General features: G+C 42.4%; 1 protein-coding gene across 2 annotated transcripts; it reads right to left on the bottom strand.

Moving 5' to 3' along the window:
• Positions 1-844: 844 nt before the first annotated feature.
• On the bottom strand, positions 845-9614 carry tbx18 (T-box transcription factor 18). 2 transcript variants are annotated; one of them, XM_026317972.1, is made up of 8 exons: positions 9174-9614; positions 7745-7907; positions 7364-7465; positions 5976-6147; positions 5344-5511; positions 4375-4439; positions 2936-3030; positions 845-2444 (listed from the first exon to the last, which is right to left on the bottom strand). In XM_026317972.1, the coding sequence occupies exons 1-8, from the start codon at positions 9406-9408 to the stop codon at positions 1903-1905; spliced, it is 1542 nt and encodes a 513-aa protein (XP_026173757.1). In that variant the 5' UTR covers positions 9409-9614; the 3' UTR covers positions 845-1902. The 2 variants fall into 2 exon arrangements, with proteins under 2 accessions (XP_026173757.1, XP_026173758.1); XM_026317973.1 differs by having other exon boundaries at positions 2951-3030.
• Positions 9615-18714: the final 9100 nt, after the last annotated feature.

The raw sequence follows: 18714 nt of genomic DNA, 5'->3' as shown, positions 1-18714 counted from the left end.
TTATTATTGTGATCTACTCTGAGCCTATTTATAATGCGTTATTGGCCTTTCTAGGCTCACATATGCTTTACACATCCCTCTTTGAGGCAATTGCCTAATCGGTGTGTAGTGAAAGATTAAAATGACCTTCTTGAAAGTGGAGTACGAGCAGACGAAGAACGTGTTTTTCCCTTTGCTCTTTCTTAACTGCTTGGAGTCTGTTCTGACCCAGCTGCCATTCCAGCTGTAGTTTTGAATTTAATTGTAGTCTTTTACTATATTTGATTGTTGTTCCTTTTGATTTAATATTAACAAAACCTGTTAAACTGCTAAGTGTTATAATGGCTGTAATGTTTAGTGCTCTTCTTGCTTTCAATTTAAAACAGGATTCTGGGAATACAGTACACAAGAAGTAGTTTTTTTTCTTAGAGAACTTGTTTAGTGTGCTTTTGTCACACACACACACACACACACACACTCACACACACACACGCACACACACAAACACACACAAACACAAACACAAAGGTGACCACTTTCACACATATTCTTCACACCCTCACCCCTGTCTTGAATGACTGTTCGAGTCAGCTCACATGTATCAGTTGCATGGGTGTTACACAACAAAGATCATGTAAATTTGTTGTGTGTGTGTGTGTGTCTGTGTGTGAGACATTAACAGGAACACATATACCTGAGTGCAAATACATAAGCATACATTTTTGTTTCTACAAAGTAATATTGTATTATGATTGCCTTAGTAAAAAATGTGTAAAGAAAGCACACACATACACTCACAATGGCATTACTAAACAATCTGAACTCAGTTAAATTAGTAAGATAGTGATTACAGTACATATAAACATTGTGACATCAATAGATATATTTTATTTGGCTCAGAAATGTCAAAGAACATGCAATGTCCTTGGCCAAAATGAGTGTTGATATAAAGCGTGTTTGCAAAGAAAGGCGTTTTGGTAAGAGTCAAGGTTGGTACCTGACTCAGTCTAGAGAGCAGAAGCAGGTGCATCTGGGTTTTTAAGTGCGAAGGGTCACACAGCCCTTTATATACACATCTCTTCTCCCACCAATCATGTGCAGTTATGTCTGTGTTACATTAGGAATAATCTACAGTACATCAGCCTGACATCCACACAGCTGCATCATGTAAACGTCGGTCAAACCAGACACAGAATATGTAGATCAGTTCGTCACTGTCCCACAGCTTTAACCATAGCTGTCACTGAGATATCTGTAGGATTCGTTTTCATGTGTGACAGGTTCCTGAAAGTATTTCTTAAGTCTGAGTGATAAAAAGGCCTGTCTGTAGTGCTTACTGGTAGGTGGACCTGAGCTACAATTCTGTCAATCCAAAGACCTGATTGAGAACACCAACAGGCATGTATTGTGAAAATACGTTATTGATGGAAGAAGTTTAGTCAATATATCTCTTAAAAAGAAAGGTTAAAAAGTGGTGTTCAGCAACTCCATCCAGAGTAGGAGAGCTCATGAAGGCAAAGTAGATTGTGGTGTGAGTATAATAATTACTGCTTCAGGGCCTCCTGCCAGGGTTTGAAGTGCTTGCTTTGAGTGCCTGGGCCAGCCCAGTTCCTGCCCAGTCCATATTCAGTTCCAGTTCACTCACTGGGTTACAACGCTTCGACTTCTTATCCAGCTGCTGCAGCTGCACATGCATGTCGTAGAAAACACGCTTAGAGGATAGGAAAGAAGCTTTAACAGGCCCTGAATGTTCACAGGAGCAATGGCTTGATCTGTCCCTCTTCTTCATTTGTCCACACCTCAGATCAGTGCTTTTTTAGCATACGGATGTTTAACTAATAGGACTTTCTGAACCTAAAGCAACTTACACCCATTCCAGGGTGTCATTTTGTTTTCGTGGCAACGTCAGACGTGGAGTCAAATTCAGCCCATGTGGGCAGTGACCTGTGAGGCCCCACCTCCTGGTTGGGTACCTGCCAGTCCTAAAGTCCGAGAGTCAAACAAGAAGCCCTGCTGTCCCCCACTGAGCACACCCAGACTGTCCGTTAAAGTCCCACTGGGAGACGAACCAAGAAAGGAGCTCTGATGATTGGCAGTGGCAGCAGCAGCCATTTTATCAGGGCTGGCAGCGAGACGTGGTGAGGGGGGGAATGTGTAACCGTACAGGCTGTAGGGTGGTGTGTGGAGGCGAAGACTGGCATAACCCTGTGGGTTGGGATTGGATAAATAGCCAAGCTGAGAAGCTGGGAGAGGCAGGGAACAGAATCCTTCCCCTTCATATGTCGATGGACCTCTGGGAGGGGGGAACGGCTCCGGGGGATTGCTGTAACGATGGAGGGGGTGTGTAGGTCGGCTACAGGTGTAGTCAGGTGGGCTGAGAGGGCAAACTTGGAAAGGTGAAGAGCATGGGGATGTGGAGAGCAGGTGAGATGATGCTCCAACCCCTCCATGTGCTCCTGGGACTCCTACAGAAACAGAACCAGAGAAACAGGAAAGTGAAACCCACATCCACTTTCTCCAGACAGTCTTCATGATGAAATGCATTGGGCGTCCAGTTAAAATGCCTAAAATGACTAGGAATGCACCATTCTAACATGCTGGATCGGTATTGACCTCATTAAACCAGGATATCAGCCATGACATGATTGACCTGCCCAATGACTCAGTGTTTTCAGGCAGTGTGTTGTACACGGGGGCCCTCTGTTCACATAGTATTTCATATGAACAGTCAGCTCTGGTTCCGTTTTAACAACAAACACAATCTTTCCCTGCTGTTAACCAAAGAGCTTTTTGGAAAAAACAGTAGTAAACATTTTTCTTTATGAAAGGCACTGACACAATGACTGTCTCGTAAACAGGAGTGCCCGATCAGTTTTGACAGATGACTGATTTTGTCATTTAGGTCGGAGGAACGGGCTTGTTCTTATTACTTCTTACTCCTGTTGCTTAACTCTACCTTGCTTGGCCATACCAGGGATGTCTTCAAATGTGAGTGTTCGGAGAGATGGACGCCAGAATGCGTAAGACTCAACCAAAGCCTCCAGACCCATCCTGTAGAACGCACACAAATACACACAATAATACACCACATTAGCATTACAGACAAATCATCACAAAATCATTTGCCGCACAACATCCAGGTCCAACGCTTTCTGTGGTCATCGATGCAGCTACAGTCTATGTATCACTGGAGCATACGTTACGGCAACCACCTGGCGGCCATCTTAGTCACTCGTGGGGCCTCACTAGCCGTCTCCATGAGGACCGCAGGTAATGAGGGGCATAAACGCCATGTTTCGATTGGCTGCTGCCAGCCGGCTGCTCGGAGGTAATTGCTTTCACACGGCTTTTACAGGCGAATCAGGACGAAGGAGCAGGAAGCCACAGGAAGGATTTATGAGGTGGGACTCCCCTTCCCCCCAAATCTGCACCTCCTCTAGGTGGGGCAGAAGGTTGCCGTGGCGGGGTAATGCGAGTGCTCTGTTAGTCCTCGTTAGTGTGAGGATAAAAGTCCTCCCCCCCGCAGGGTTGTAGCCACGGTGATAATTTAGACAAGCTGCTCGGAGCGGCTCTGTGTGCTCTAAAGCAGCCTATCAGAGCAGAAGTTTATTTAGCAAACTGCTTAACTCTTCCTGCAATATTTAAAGGAAGGTTTTTTTTTTCTGCCTTCCTGGGTTTAACTTTTATAGGGTCAGCTGTCAGGGTCCTTCGGTTATCCAGTTTGCCATTCCTCTACCTTCCTCCCTCTAAAATTTTCTGTCTCACATGCTCCCTCTCCTCCTCTTTTTCCTGCTCTCCCCCTTTCTCTCCCCTCCTCTCTAATGATTTCTGTGAGGCCTCAAGGGAGTGGCTGTTTGGAGACTGTTGGAGTTTTACTGCTGTGTTGTTTTAATGCTGTGTTTATATATGTTTAGAAATGTGTTTATACAGATTTTCTTCAGGACACTCTTGACTTTTATTATTTTTGCTGTTGATGTTTATGTTCCCGAGGCTGGCTGGAATCTGACGCTCCATTTAGGTTTGCAGCCGAGGTTAGATTTTTCCCTCTCAAAGCCTGTGCCTGTAACTATGCAATTGCAGGAAATAATGTGCTTTTAAAGTTAGCACATTTAAATGAAAATGCATTACCAATGAATATGCAGAAACCTTAATAATATGTGCCACGTCTGTTCAGTTTAGTCAATTTTTTTTTTTCTTCAATTAAGGTCAGATCTACAAGGTTGTTGCACATTTTCCATTAGAAAAAAAAAAGCATAGCTTTTCTCCCCATAAAATCAGACTGAAATAGCCATGACAAAAACCACAACCAAGCCAGAATATAATGCAGTCATGCATCCCACATTAGCCCTAATGCACTAGATAATGTGAAAATCTCTGTGGTTGAAGTGAACTCACCGGTTTCTGCCAGAATCTCTGAAGCCTTTGGCAAATGGGTTCCTGTCAATTTTCAGCCTTGTAATCTGAAAGGCAGAATAAGACTCTAATTATTTTTTAAAAATAGTTATTACAAAGTTCAAGATAACATATAGTATATAATGAGATTTTTTTTTCCAGCCAAAATATTTTTCTTTCTCTGTAATCTTTCACTCACGTCTATAAATAAGTACATTGATGTGCAATGTGTCGCTGCAGATTGTACTGTTTGTATCTGATGAATATATGTGGGAATGCATGTGCGCTCTTGTGTTTTTCCTTGAACATGTATGTGAATTTGCTTGTGTATATGCATGGCAGTGCGTATGGGGCTGTCCAGGCTGTGGGTGGCTTTGAAGGCCCAGCTCAGTGACCCACAGCCAAAGGGACTTTTATAGGCATCTCCACCATATTCTGACTTCAGCCATCATGCCCTGTGGGAGAACCAACCCCAGCTAACTTCAGAATTCACACTGACTGACCGACTGCAAAAATCCAGAAAACCAAAAGTTTTCCCTTGCTGAAGAGACGGACTTTGAAATTTAGTCAACACAATACAAAAAATATGAGATACTCAGCATTTGAAAAAGTCAACTTCAGTGTCATTTCTTAATAATCACTTCAATAAGCCTTTTCTCAGCTGGGTAAATGTTCTTTAGGAAAACATCAGGACCTTACACTTATTCTATCTCTGTTTTACAACACACACACACACACACACATTTTTACTCTCACGCTCAAAAAGGAAGGAAACACCCCAGTGTGGCCTGCAAAAATAGATTTCAAACCACAACAGGACAAAAGTACAAAACAACAACAGGGCAGTCAGTGTGGCACTTGTGTGTTGGGATGTGGGATTATTGGCCACATTTGCTATTTCTGTGTGCCTGGTTCATCCAGTGGTGCTGGTTTTAAGAGGAGATGTGGCCGTGTTGAGGTCAGCTGTACTACCTGTTGGTTCTGATATGCTGTGACAGTAGTGAACACAGTCTCTGAGAAGGCGAAGGTGCGGGCGCCTTCGCCAGCAGGGATGGCTCTCACAGGAGATAACTCCTCTCCGCACTCCTTACGGATTACATGGACCCGTGGCTGGTACTTGTGCATGGAGTGCAGAATGATCTGAGCAGGGAGGGGAAAAATAATTCTTCTTATTATTATTATTATATCAGTCATAAAAACAATTTCATACTGTTCATGGGTAGCCAAAAAGGTTGTTGAATAATGAACATGTGGAAACAGGGCATAAATGCATCTACACAAAGAAACACACAAATAGTGCAGACTGCACTTAAAAAAGGAATAATCCCACCACTTGCAAAAATGTCAGTTGACATATGTTTTTTTCCCTTTTTGAAATTATTACAAATTGCAGCAAAGAAAAACAAATAACCGTTTGCAGACTCTAATTATCTTGTGGACCAAATAAAACTTTTACAACATTTGATCACAACAAAAAACATAAAATTAAATGTCAAACAGTGGAGATAAAATAAAATTAAAGAGGCGGGGGCCTGAGGGTACTTATGAGTATCACAACCAAACGGGCTATAGACATATTTTTACAGTCTTCATGTGGAACTCACATGTCCCTGGTCATCCAGCTCGTTGTTGGTCAGCTTAAGTTTATCGAAGCTGACAACCTGACGCATCCACGTCTCTCCTGAGGCCGGAGAGTCCGGATGGATGTACACTCTCGGCGGCACAGGGGAGTCCGCATTCCCCGCTACCATCCACTTGGAGCTGTGGTACACGTACCTTAACAATTCACACAGGGGTGGTTAAATAAGCAGCGATTTTTGCATTGTCCGTTCTGCTATGAGCATTGCGTATATATATATATATATATATATTCAAAGCGTCTTAGGCCTATGGCAGGAAAAAGATGACAATTTTATTTTATAAATCAAGAGTTACTTTGATATGGAGACATTTGTTAAAAGCTGGAGAGAGATAAAACATTGGAAATTCATCACGGGAAGAAAAACATCCCTCGAAGTTTTCATTTTTGTTCAGCTCGAATTTGATTGGTCAGCTCTCATCCGACTGCAAATGACCTGTTTAGGAGCGCATTACGTTTTTAAATAAATATCACAAATCAAACACATTTTTACATTTTATACTAAGATGCTAAGCAAAGCGCCAGTCAAGTCGAATTTAGTCATCGACCTTTAAAGAGGGTTAATCCAAATATTTTTTTTTTTTTACCCAGAGTCATTTTTACTTAGCCATATTAGAGTTAAGCCTTACAGGTTAAAACGACGTTTGGGATTCAGTGGTCTAGTGCTAGAAAGACAGTTAGTTCTTTGTCAGGCTGAAGGTGCACCCGTCACCTGCTGTTAAGCATTTGGTTGAAATATAAACCTGCAGACTCTGCTTCCTCTGAACTGTGTGTGAGCGCCACAGTTTGATGGTGGACTGTACCTTAGGCGGTGTCTTGTCAAAGCGACTGAGAAACATTTCCTCTTACTACGCCGCTAAACGTGTTCATGTGTAGACGGGGTTTGAAGCTTTGAATGATAGAGCTGCGGTGTAAAGCATGTAAAGATTTGGCAGCGATAACGCGCTGTTGTCTTCTGCAGTGTAACGGCATTTGTTGGTTTGACCTCAGGGTGGAGAGGTTAGGCATCCAAAGGGCCTTTTCCAAAAGGGACGACAAAACCGCCGCGCGCAAACACCGGTGCCAAGCGCCATTTGTGGAAAGAGACCTGGGTTGCACAACTGAAACCCTCGGTTTTTCCCAGAACAGTCTAGGCCTACAACGTGTCTAAATCAAGCCTGTGTGCTAACGAACATTACTGTAATATTTCCATAGGCCCCAATCGAAAGCTGCTTGATGCTCATTGAAACTCCCATCACGGATTTTATTCGGACTTTTATTTAAAATTCATTACAAGATTTCCAGAGACCTGCTTTATCACTACCATTCATTTCGGGCTGTTACGCGCGTGTATGACTGTGATTTGTGGGTTACCTATATCGTTTGTTGTCCACCGGGATTATATCCATGGCAATGTAATACTGCTGATGTGGGTCCAAGCCTGTAATCTTCACACGCATAGCAGGGAACATCCGCCTGTCAGGAAAACCAAACAATAATCTGCAGTCTGGAGAACTAAAATATAAATACATGCATAATAATAATAATAATAATGATGATGATAATAATAATAATAATAATATCAATAGATCTGAGTGATTATTATGTCAAAGTCATACGCATTTATCTGTTGATTATATTAGCCTATATGACGCACACGCTATAATTCGTTCTTCAGCAAAATGAATGCGTCATTTTTTCTCACTCGGGCAGTAGAGCAGTAGGCTGACTGTTCCTATATGAACCCTCTCTTACCGGCCAGCTTTCGTGATAATCATTTCCGTGCCAATCTCGTGGAACCGTTTCCACAGGTCTGATCCCTGCAGTTCCACGCGGGGCTCCTCTCCGCTGCCGGTTACCGGCGTCGTGCACAGAGCTGCTGGCTGCGGGCTCTCCAGCAGCGCGTCCTCGCTCTCCGCTGCACCGAAAAGAGGCGAGAATGGCACATTTTCATTCTAACACACCCATTAGTTCACGTTGCATGAGCAGTGCTGACATAACAGGCTACGCCGTATAAAACTGGTTGTAAACACCATCACCTCTGCTATATTCTACATGCAGGTGACTTATTATTTAGGGGATTGTTGCAGCCGCCCTGTTGCAGCGACTGTCTTCAGCAGCCCGTGACAATGTCACTGTTTATGTTATTAGCTATGATTTCAGGAAGGTGAACATCTGAGTGAGTCCTATCATTATTCTCGATCTCTAAGAAGGCCATGTGTCTCTTTAAACTAAGGTCGCTCACACTCACTACTGAGTACACCTAGAAATATACCAAAGTATTTTACAGTGGAAGTTAACTGTACTCTTATGCCTACTAGGAACCGTGTAGTAATTTTCATTACGGGCTGCTTGAGTTTAACCCTATTTTAATGTGGAGGACGTGTTTAGAGGACACCTAATAATAATGTTTATGTGTCTCACTCCTGTTGTTATTTGCGCCAAAGGCCTCGCCAAGTTTTGGAAATTTATGGACATCAGACATGGGCCAAACTAATACAAAGACAAAATCCTCAGCCAAGTGCATTTGCAGCTTGCTGCAGACTTAAACCCTCGTTTGTCAGGGCCAGTGGGTTTAGCATCGTTGCCGTGGCAGTTTCCCCTGCCTTTACGCGCTGCTAATTGGCGTGTTTATGACGGCAACACAACTCATAAAGCGTCTCACATTAGTCACACTCACACCGCTCATATTTACTAGGCCAGAGCCGTGATATGATATCACAGTTTCACTGTGTGGCACTGACCAGAGCTTCTCACCGTCTTACTTTATAATATGAGCATTTTGCGTCGAATTAATCAAACCTGATTTCCCCGTGGCAGCAAGCAGAGGAGACCGCTGATAGAAAAAGAGATATTTTAGAGAGAGCACTTTAGGAGGAGGTTCCATTATTGTCCTTAAAATAGGGTGAGACTGAATAATTTACAGTATACCTGAAAACAATACATGCTCCAGCGAAGGTGTGTGTGTGTGTGTGTGTGGTTTAATCTAACAAGTAGCTACCATTTATTTTGATATTAGTGAGCAGCGACCTAACTCGGTTTGGTGCAATTACAGCTTTTTAATTAAGCTACAATAACCCACCGTGTTTTTTTGATTGTTCTTTTTTTCCTCACTTATTAGTATTACTAGCAGTACTCTTTAGTAATGTTAGTGTATTTGTTGTTTGTTATGCAGCCTACTTACGGGATCCGTCGCTTGCGCACTCAGCCTCGCTGCCCCGGTCACTGGTGCACGGTCTCTCGGCCCGCGGCCCCGGGCTCCCGGTCAGATCAGAGACATCAGTTCCGTCCTCGTAGCCGGACGACACAGCATCTTCTCCGGCCACTCTGCGTCGTTTTCCCGCCCCGATCAACGCTTCTACCGAGAATGCATGAGCCTTGACACTCAGCGCGCATGGGGATCGCCGCTTCTCTGCCATTTCTGTCGGTCCGGGGACAGAAGAACGAGACGGCGTCACAGACTTGCAAGGAGCAGGAAAAGTTAAAGACACGCACAGTCTCAAAATAAGAGAATCCACGATGGCAGTCCAGCGCTTTGCATGCGACGGAGTGTCAGTCCTCCAGCCGGACAGCAGGGGAAACGGAGGGTGCCCGGAAGGAGCTGCTCCGTTATCCTTGAGACCCGTGCGGACTTTTTGGAGAGTGTCAACAACCGGAGCTTAGATGAGAACCGTGGAAAGGGACCTGTCAGTCACAGCACAGAGCAACCAATCACGGATGATCACAGCCCCCCGGAACCTTTCTCTGATCCCGCCCGCAGAGGGGCCTCTCGTGCCGCCTTATGTGGTAAAAGCAGAGCTGCTGAATGAATCATGTCTCCAGTCGCAGCAGAGAGACCGGTCCCTGGGCCACCGCGCGCATTTTCACACACCGGCCCGACATGCTTTGCATATCTGGCCATTAGCAGCATTCGTCCTGCACTCTGCTCACTCTTAGCTGCCATCCTGGAAAAAAGATTTAGTGTAGGTGTTTCACATCAAATGACAAACAAATGTGTTTGTGATAACCAGTTCAACCATTACAGGGTCCTAATTTAATTGGCTTGGGCTGCTGGTATCCTACATACTCACTGGACCGCATAGAAATGCATTTCCAGTTTTTGTGTATTTTTTCCAATGCACTCAAAAAAAAAAAAAAAAAAAAAAAAAAAAATCCTATCAGGTCTATAAAATGTGTGCAGGCTGTAAGTTTCCCCAAACGTGTCATCCAACATATCCCATATAACTGACAAACAAACGCTTTGCTTCATGATGTTAGATTGTAACAAACTGTACATCCAAGTGGATGCAATGACAGTACTGACGGTATTGTCACTTTAACGCGCAGACAGCCATTGTTTCACTGCAGCAGCATGTGTGAGGCCTGCTGAAAAACAGATAAACATCATCTGACAAACTGAACTCAAACTTATTTTTGTCACACCTCTTTATAGGCTACACGGTTAATGAGAGGAGTCTAAAAATAGAAGGGTCTGCATTTTCTACTACTTTATGAATCATTGTACTTTGAAGATGTCAGTTCAACAATAGGCTAATCATCAACACATGCCCACAGCGCTGAACGTTTAATAAAACACCTCTCAGATTCCAACGTGCAAACACAATAAATGGACAACAGGCGTATTGGACGGAGGAGCTGAGGGATCATAGAAGTGGTTTGAAATACAAGCAGCTGAAGGGAACCGGGAGATGAGGCGGATTCTCTCCTCACGCACGTTTGGAAATAATCTTCCGCACTTCCAAGGCCGCGTAAATGAGCGTGTGGTCACGGGTGGGGGATTGGGGGGGGATGCGTGTCGTTAAGAGGCTCGGACATATGGAGGAGAGATCCTGGCTATAAATAAACAAAGCAGTGAGACAGAGCGCGCGCGCGCGCTCGTGCTTGATTATACAGACTCCAGTGAACACACCGCAAAACAGTTAAATACGCAACTATGGTCTAATTAACCTGCGGATTATAGGTCACATAGAAACGTCTTTTTTTTGCATATCAGGGTCTCTCCGAAATAATTAGGGCCTGTATGAAATGACTTTAGTCACATCAGAGTTGAATTATCTTTTTGAAATTTCCTTGTCGCTTCAGTGATGTTTCCTAAAATCACTGTAAAGCTCAAGGCCTCTCTTCGTTTGCTGGTTAAATAAACAACACGTCGTTGGCGTTTATTGGCATAAATTCAGTGTAAATAATTGGACGTCAAGGGGAAGGTCATATCCGCGCAGCTTATCAGATCCAGCGTGTGTGTTTCATTTCCCGTGCGCATTCAAAAATGTCAGATTTCTTAACAACCCCGTGAGAATAAGCAGCCTGCGCTCTGTTATCTGATTTTTCGATTCAATATGGGCCACAGCCTCGGGATTAATAAACTGCTATTGCCAGTAAATTAAAATGTTTGCTGTCATGTATAGTCTAAGAAATCAGAAATATGGATTGTCGAAAACAGGTTAATGCAACAGGCTACAGGACATTAACGATTCTATGTGTCCTCGCTGTTTATTACGAAGTATTTCAGTACGATCAGTCTAAGCCAAAACGTAACCTGCTTTTAAAATTGTTTCACCAATTAGCTTTTAATTCTGATCTTTTTAGTGTTTTCAGTACAGGAGGAGATTGTATTGATTATCGACAACAAAACAAAAATAGAATTAAGAACAGTAATGTTTCCAGACACATCAAGAAATTAAAAACTTAAAATTTAAAATAAACAGAAAACATTATTATTATTATTATTGTTGTTGTTGTTGTTGTTGCATTCTGGGGTCATTAATTGGCACAGGTCCGCTGTCGTAGTCTAATTTAATGCGAATTCGTGGCTTCAGTCACTTCTCACCGTTGTTTCCGTTTCGTTTGCTGTGCAGGCTGCGCGATGGTTTGTAATATAAGTTGTATTATATATAGTTGTAAATAATTGTTCTGTTTGTAGTGATTCATTGTTTCGTTAGGCTCGCAGGTGCACTGGTCAGTGCACCTAAAGATCACTGTGCCATCTGCTGTTGTACGACTCCTCATCATCTCATGACTTTCTAAAAGCCAACTTCATAAAATGCGACCTATTTTAGAAGGAATCAGAAGTAACGCAGCACAGCTCATCTTCTCGGGAAGAACAGCCATTAAAAAATATAAAATAAACTATTTTATCCTTTCTTGTTTGCAGCGCTGATTTCGACACAGTCCAGGTGGCTCAGCGTGTAGAAAGTGCCACAGGGCTGTGACCAAGATGACCGGAAAGCGCTTGGAGGCTGTGGGATTGTAGAGTTTTCTGTGTCCAGGCCGTAATTCCCAGCCTCTATGTGGATGCATTGTAGTGAAGCTCTCTGTCGCCGAGACTTTCTGCTCAGGCCAATGTGGGTCGGCCAGTCTGGCACCTCTGTACATCCTCTGTATGAACGTAGTCATGTTTTGAAAGTTAGTAAGTGGAAAACCCTTGGGCCCCGGCTGTGTTTGATTTCTTTTATTTTTATGTTTTATTTTTTAAGGCAGTGTGGGTAAGACTAGTTCTGTTAAGTTCAATTTAGCGTCTTAATTGGTCAGTAACTTGACTCTATACAGTATCTGGACAACTCTGAAAAGAGGATCTAAGCTACAAGCTTTAATATCTGTGTTTAGATAATTAAGATAATAATTATTATTCTTAAACAGGTAAACAACACAATTCTATTGTTCTTGTTCTGCTGCACCATTGTAGGCCTACCCGCCTCAGGCTTTGGTTCTTCTTATTATTACCCTATCATAATTATAATAAAAAATAAAAATAATAAAAAATATCATAACAACAACAACAACAACAACAACAATAATAACAATAATAAGAATAATAACTATTATCATTATTATTATTATTATTGTTGTTGTTTATATCTCAAAAATAACACATTGACTTTTTACTTATATTTTCTGAAGTTGTTAATACTAACAATATCGGCCATCCATTATATTTCCGTTAACCATTAGTTATTCTCTCATTGTAAAATCTGGCTATAACATGTGAATGGTGCTAAATTACGCGGTGACTTGGAGGTGTGATCTTACCTGGTGGCTTTTACGGGTTTGACGCATAATTCAACCAATCAGAGGCCAGTCCACTTACCCATGTGTCCCTTTTAAAAATCCGTTTTGTCACTCGGGAGGCGTAACCCACTGCGCATGGAATAGACTGTTTATTAAAAACCTTTGACATAATTACCTGTGAGCTTTGAAGCGACGCGGGGTGGGGTAGAAGTGGAGGAGCAGGGGACTCTGGGTACTACGTTGTTAACAGTTATTTAGCGCGTGCTAATGGGCACGTGGATCACTGCCAGGGCTTTTATGGCGGAAGTGGCATGGGTGTGTGGGCTTCTGTGTGTGTGTGAGAAAAAGTGAGAGAAATATAGAGAGAAACTAACAAAGAAAAAAGACATACGCTACAGAAGGCACATTATAGTGTCTTTAAAGGGTTCAAGGCCGATACAGTTTGTGATGTGTTATTTGGATCTTTCTTGAGGACGCAGTGGGTTGGTACAAACCTGATCTGGGGGAAAAGGTTAGTTTAACAGCAAACAGATAAGACATATGCAGCATTCAGCTTCAGCCATCTGTCCCCTTCCAGGTTCAGGAGTCCCTTGTCAACCCTATGGTCCATGCTGGGAGGCCAAATCCCAGACAAGAACTGCCAGGTTCCCCCTGTATGACTCCACTGGGGAAAGTTATAACTTGAACTCAGTGCCTATCTGCAGTTGTGCCAACACTGCAAAGCAAATGGCCGGGGCCCCTGCAAGCATATCCTGCTTATGCTGGCCCAGAGTCACTCGTCATCCAAGTGAAGTGACCCCTGCTCTCTTTCATAAAGTTAATCTTCCATTGAAAACGTGGTATTTACTGACGCGCTTGATAGAAATGGATGGATCTATGACATTTATTGAATTATTTTACGAGCCGGTTCTGGTCTTGACGCAGTCTATTCAGGCCCCTGTGCTCCTCGGATGTTATTGAAGCTGAACTCCTGCTGCAATAGCTTGTCTCATACACACTGAAACACACTGAGACACTCGTGGGAATACAGAGACAGATAGAACAGAGACACAGATAACTCAAGTTCAAGAGTTACAGCCTGCAACTGTTGGACTGGTGCAGGATTCATCCTGTTATTCATGGATCAAAAATGCATTAGGGAGCTAAGCCAGGTCATAACCTCCTACAACACAGTCTGTCACATCATCATTTAGAGACTAAAGAAAAACATATTTAGGATGAGTTTTTCATTATCTATCCATTTAGAGGGAATATCTTTTAACATATCAGATTCAAAATAATAGAAATTTGCATTTTCACTTTATAATCAGACCTGTTTTCTAATGTGATCTCTTTGTAAAAGACATAGGCTACATATTTGAAACGCTTACCTAAGCTCTATTAATTATAAAGCTTAGTCATAATTTGTGGATGTAAACAATTCATTCGCTGGCACTGAACACACTGTAAAATAGCTCCAGTCAGTCCAAAAGACATTCTGTTCTTATAGTCTATGTTGCTGCCAAGGTAAGCTGCTTATTTCATCGTCTTACAGTCTACACCTGGATGATTTACACTCATGGTGTGATTGGTGGCAGGGTGGCCTACTGGCTGAAGCTGCTTGAAGTTGGCAGGGTTAACCACAGCCTGTGCTCTTGAGCAAGATGCCAAACCCATACCTGTCCAATCATTTTAAGATGCTCTGGATGAGAACGGGCTAAAATGCAAGTGTAATGTGTTTTACGATGTTACAGAGCAACAAAACAACTCAACAACTCACCTCATTAACGCGGTGCCTCTGCCTTTTTTCTCCCTTCAAAGACATGTAGCCTGTAGGGGAGGGGTGGTCAGGATGTGGAGAACAAGCGAGCAGGTGCTGTTTTTATGGCTTTCTCCATCCAGTGAAGAAGAGGTGAAAACATTTTCTCCTCTCATAACCCGTGAGACCACATGAAGACTCCATCTGAACAGTGTGTGTTTTGTGTGTGTGTGTGTGTATGAGGTCATTTTAAGGAAAGATTGTGCATATAGAGGTTTTAATTATCTCCTATTGTTGACTGCCAGGGAATTCTTGGATTCGTAGGTGTGCATATGCATGTGTGTTGTCTGAGTGTGTATATGTGGGTAGTCTGTCATTGTGTGTAATAACCTTGTTTCCTGTGATCAGGCTGCATAATGAGCTGCTAAAAGGCACACAGATTAGAGCTATGGTTAATTAAGTTCAAAGTGCTCAAGATTTTTTCTTTGGGATGTTCATACACGCAAACACACACACACACACACACACACACACAAACACACTACTAACGAGTGCAAAGCTCATCACGGACGCCACAATTTGAAAATAACAACAATCATAAAAAAAACCATACAAACATCTGCAGTTCGTAATTGACATCTTAGGCCAACCCCAGCACACGTGCCTCTTAAAACTGGAGAACAACGGTTATTTTCATCTCTTAGATGTTGGAGTTTTATTTCCTTTCTCTTTCTCTGGCTCAACTGGAACCATTTAGGCATTTTTTTTTAATCAAAGAACAAAGTCGTTAAATTGGAGAATTGGCGGAGAAGGCGTCCGGTAAGCCTGCCTCTCCTCCCTGCCTACATTCAATGTCCAGTCCAACTAGCATTTAGTGCTGATTTAATGAGCTTTTATAACTGTATTTAAGGCATGTCAGCATTAAAGTGTGCACAAAACATGCATGTGCATACTTATTTATGTCAGGGATTAGTAACCGTTCAATAGTTTCATGACGACTGTTGAACGGGTTTGCTTAGCACTGTTAAACAATGTACGTGCACGTTGATGGACACGTGGAGGGAGGTCTTAACATGAATTTAAAGTAGTTGTCATTGAATTGTCAGTTTGACCAAGGCCCATATTTATCAGGCTTTCAGGAGTTACACCTGTCTACTGAGTTACCAGCTCACTCATGTCTACACTGAAGCTTAGAACTAACCATTTAGATCAATTCTCAAGTGATCATTAATATGATTAATTTCATGATTTGATTGTTCATTCTGACATTTTTACTCACTGCTCTTCCATAGAACCTGATTTTAAGGTAGTTGAATGTAGTTACATTAAATCAATTAGCAGTTACAATTACCAATGCACTCACCTGTTTCTGTCCTGCAGCCTTCTAGGATCTACTCTGAACCGACTTCAGAAACTCTGGTGTTCTCTGTGCATTCTAAATTTGCAAAGAAGTGAAAGTGTAAGATTTTCGTTTTTATTTACATTCCACTAAAATTTCACTTTTAACAATTTCATAAAAGTTCCCAAGATTAGCTCCACTGCTTCATGTGAGGGTAGATTTCCCTGTTAATGATTGATAAAGTCCAAAAGCAGGTTATGAACATACACACAATATATACACGCCGTTGCATTCTTGTGTACATATGTGCACATCTAACTGCAGTGATACAGCCTCGAGGCGAAATGTGTTTTTGATATAGAGCCTCTTCCTTTCCCGGCATGCCTCTAATACGCTCCCTCTTCCCAGGATAACAGGGTCACAGCATGGAGACCTCAACGACTCCACACCTGGAATAACACCACCCAGAATATCCGCTCATGAGCTGTGTGTGCATATGTGTGTGTGTGTGCGCGCGTGTGTGTGTTAGGGAGATAGAAAAAAGTGGAGAGTGAGAGACGCTTTATGAATGACAGAGAGAAGGAGGTCATGTGGTGCAGTTAAGACCTCTGTCTTGCTAATTTCTTTGTCTCTCTCTGTCTCTGTCTTTGACACATACTCAAACACAAACCCAGCACTCTGGTGTTTTTTTGCAATGGCCTGTTTTGCAACGAAGGAAATATGAAACACCCTAAGGCATTTGTCAGCGGTCAGTTGCATGTTCTTTACTTGTGTATATGTGTGTGTCTGTTCACTAGGCACATGAAACTCACAAACCCGTGTGCGTCACTCTTCCCCCTAACACACTGCTGAGGTCTGATTAATAAAAGATGAGTTTAGGGGAAGTATAACTGTTTTGATTCCCCCCTCTGTCCGTGGTGAAAAGAAAAGAAGGGGTGAGAGATGGGGAGAGAATGAAAGTGGAACAAGAGAGGGAAGGGTCCAGTCTGATCACCCCAGGACCACACTGTGAATGGGCTGTTCAGCCAGACAACATGGAGAAAGAGTGAGATGAAGTGAGGACAGAGAGAGAGAGAGAGAGAGGAACAAAGCAAGCAAAAGAAATTCATATATCCACCAATGTTTGATGCCTGTGGTGTACCTCTGTAACTATAGCCCTCTTTTTTAGCTTGGTCTTGCTCTCTCCCTTCCTCCTCCAGACCACCCTCCTCCCACTTCACGTCTTTTTTTTATATCCCTCACTTTGCCCTCTTCCTGCTGATCTGTGCCAACCACCATGAAACCACTGCCACATTAGAGCCTTTAACGGGCACTGCCTGGCATCCTGCTCTCTCCAAACATATTATAGCCTCCTCACACACACACACAAATGTGTGTATGTGCATTTTATACAGTTGCTGAATTCACAACTATAGGGTTTCACCATATATTAAGGGCTGGGGGATATTTTTCATCCCTACAAAACTGCCACGTGTCATTGTGGCTCCAAATAAACTCCAAAGATGTTGACTGCTTCTAACAGATTGTGGATGGAGAAGGCATCAAATAAAGGGTTCACATGAAACGAGAGAAAAATGATATTAAAGCTGAAGAATTTACTAGGAATATAGTTTCCACTGATGTTTATGTAGTGGAATATTGTTATTACATCCCTAGTCTATTCTTTGCCTGTGGAGTATTATAGAATAGAGTAAAAGGCCGACTCTTTGGCCATCAATTATTCCATTATTATTGATCCACCCCTTCATCATTCTACTACTTTTTAGCACATCTGTCATCTAGTCATCATTTCTATATTTTAGAAGATTAAGAGTTGTTGACTTTATTCTAAACACACACCAGTTGAGAAACTGGCAGTCCTTCACTCAGCCCCTCTAATTACTCCGGAAAGTTACACATTTTGACTCAGTTTGTGTGTGTATGTGTGTACTGGCCAAGTCTCCTTGTCTTTTGTCTTTTTGTCTTTCATCATTCACATTAACTTACCATCTGAACATCATTTCTCTCTCTCTCTCTCTCTCTCTCTCACACACAAACACACAAACACATGTCCATGTGAGAATTTTATGATTTGTTAATGAGGCAGTGAGGCTGTTGCTCACACCCCTGCAGAGGAGGATTCAGCTGGACGGTTCTGACCACACCTGCTTACATCATGCCATTGGTTTGTTTGTGTGTCATCTATTTTAGTGCAGATGAGATAAAAGTTTCGCAAGATTATTTTCTACCACATGGCATCAATGTGGCCAAAAAGATCACCCTTATCCCCTGTCAGCTCCGGCAGCACCAGACCTCTACCTGATACTGACCTTTGACCTCACTGTGGAGAGTGCCAAACTAAATGAGAACTGTGCATTGATCAATAAACAGCAATAGGTTAGAAACAAAAACTTGTTTTCTATAAGATATCGATGCTACACTGAAGTACTGAAGTAGATTCTTAATTATGAAATATTATGTGAAATGGGAAAGAGGTTGTTTTGTAATGAAGCAGATTTATTAAAAAATTGAGGGAAGACCAGAGTTAATATTGGATGACATTTGTTTCAGGAGATTTGAGACATGATTTTGAAAAAAATGTCAATGTTGCTCCACAGTGTTTCTGTTGGATATGTAAACTATTTACTAAGATATTTCTTGCAG

The sequence above is a fragment of the Mastacembelus armatus genome, chromosome 24 (assembly GCF_900324485.2).
Source record: "Mastacembelus armatus chromosome 24, fMasArm1.2, whole genome shotgun sequence".
NCBI classification, from domain to species: domain Eukaryota; kingdom Metazoa; phylum Chordata; class Actinopteri; order Synbranchiformes; family Mastacembelidae; genus Mastacembelus; species Mastacembelus armatus.
Note: the sequence above shows the minus strand (reverse complement) of the source record. Positions and strands in the feature narration are given on the sequence as shown.

Bases quoted from the DNA above. Each gene is read 5' to 3' on its own strand.
- tbx18 (XM_026317972.1), bottom strand. From the start codon at position 9,408: ATGGCAGAGAAGCGGCGATCCCCATGCGCGCTGAGTGTCAAGGCTCAT. The intron at 7,466-7,744 runs GTAAGAGAGGGT...TTTTCCTGACAG, and splicing joins ATTATCACGAAAGCTGGCCG to GCGGATGTTCCCTGCTATGC. The intron at 2,445-2,935 runs GTAGAGTTAAGC...CTGTTTCTGTAG, and splicing joins CCCTGGTATGGCCAAGCAAG to GAGTCCCAGGAGCACATGGA.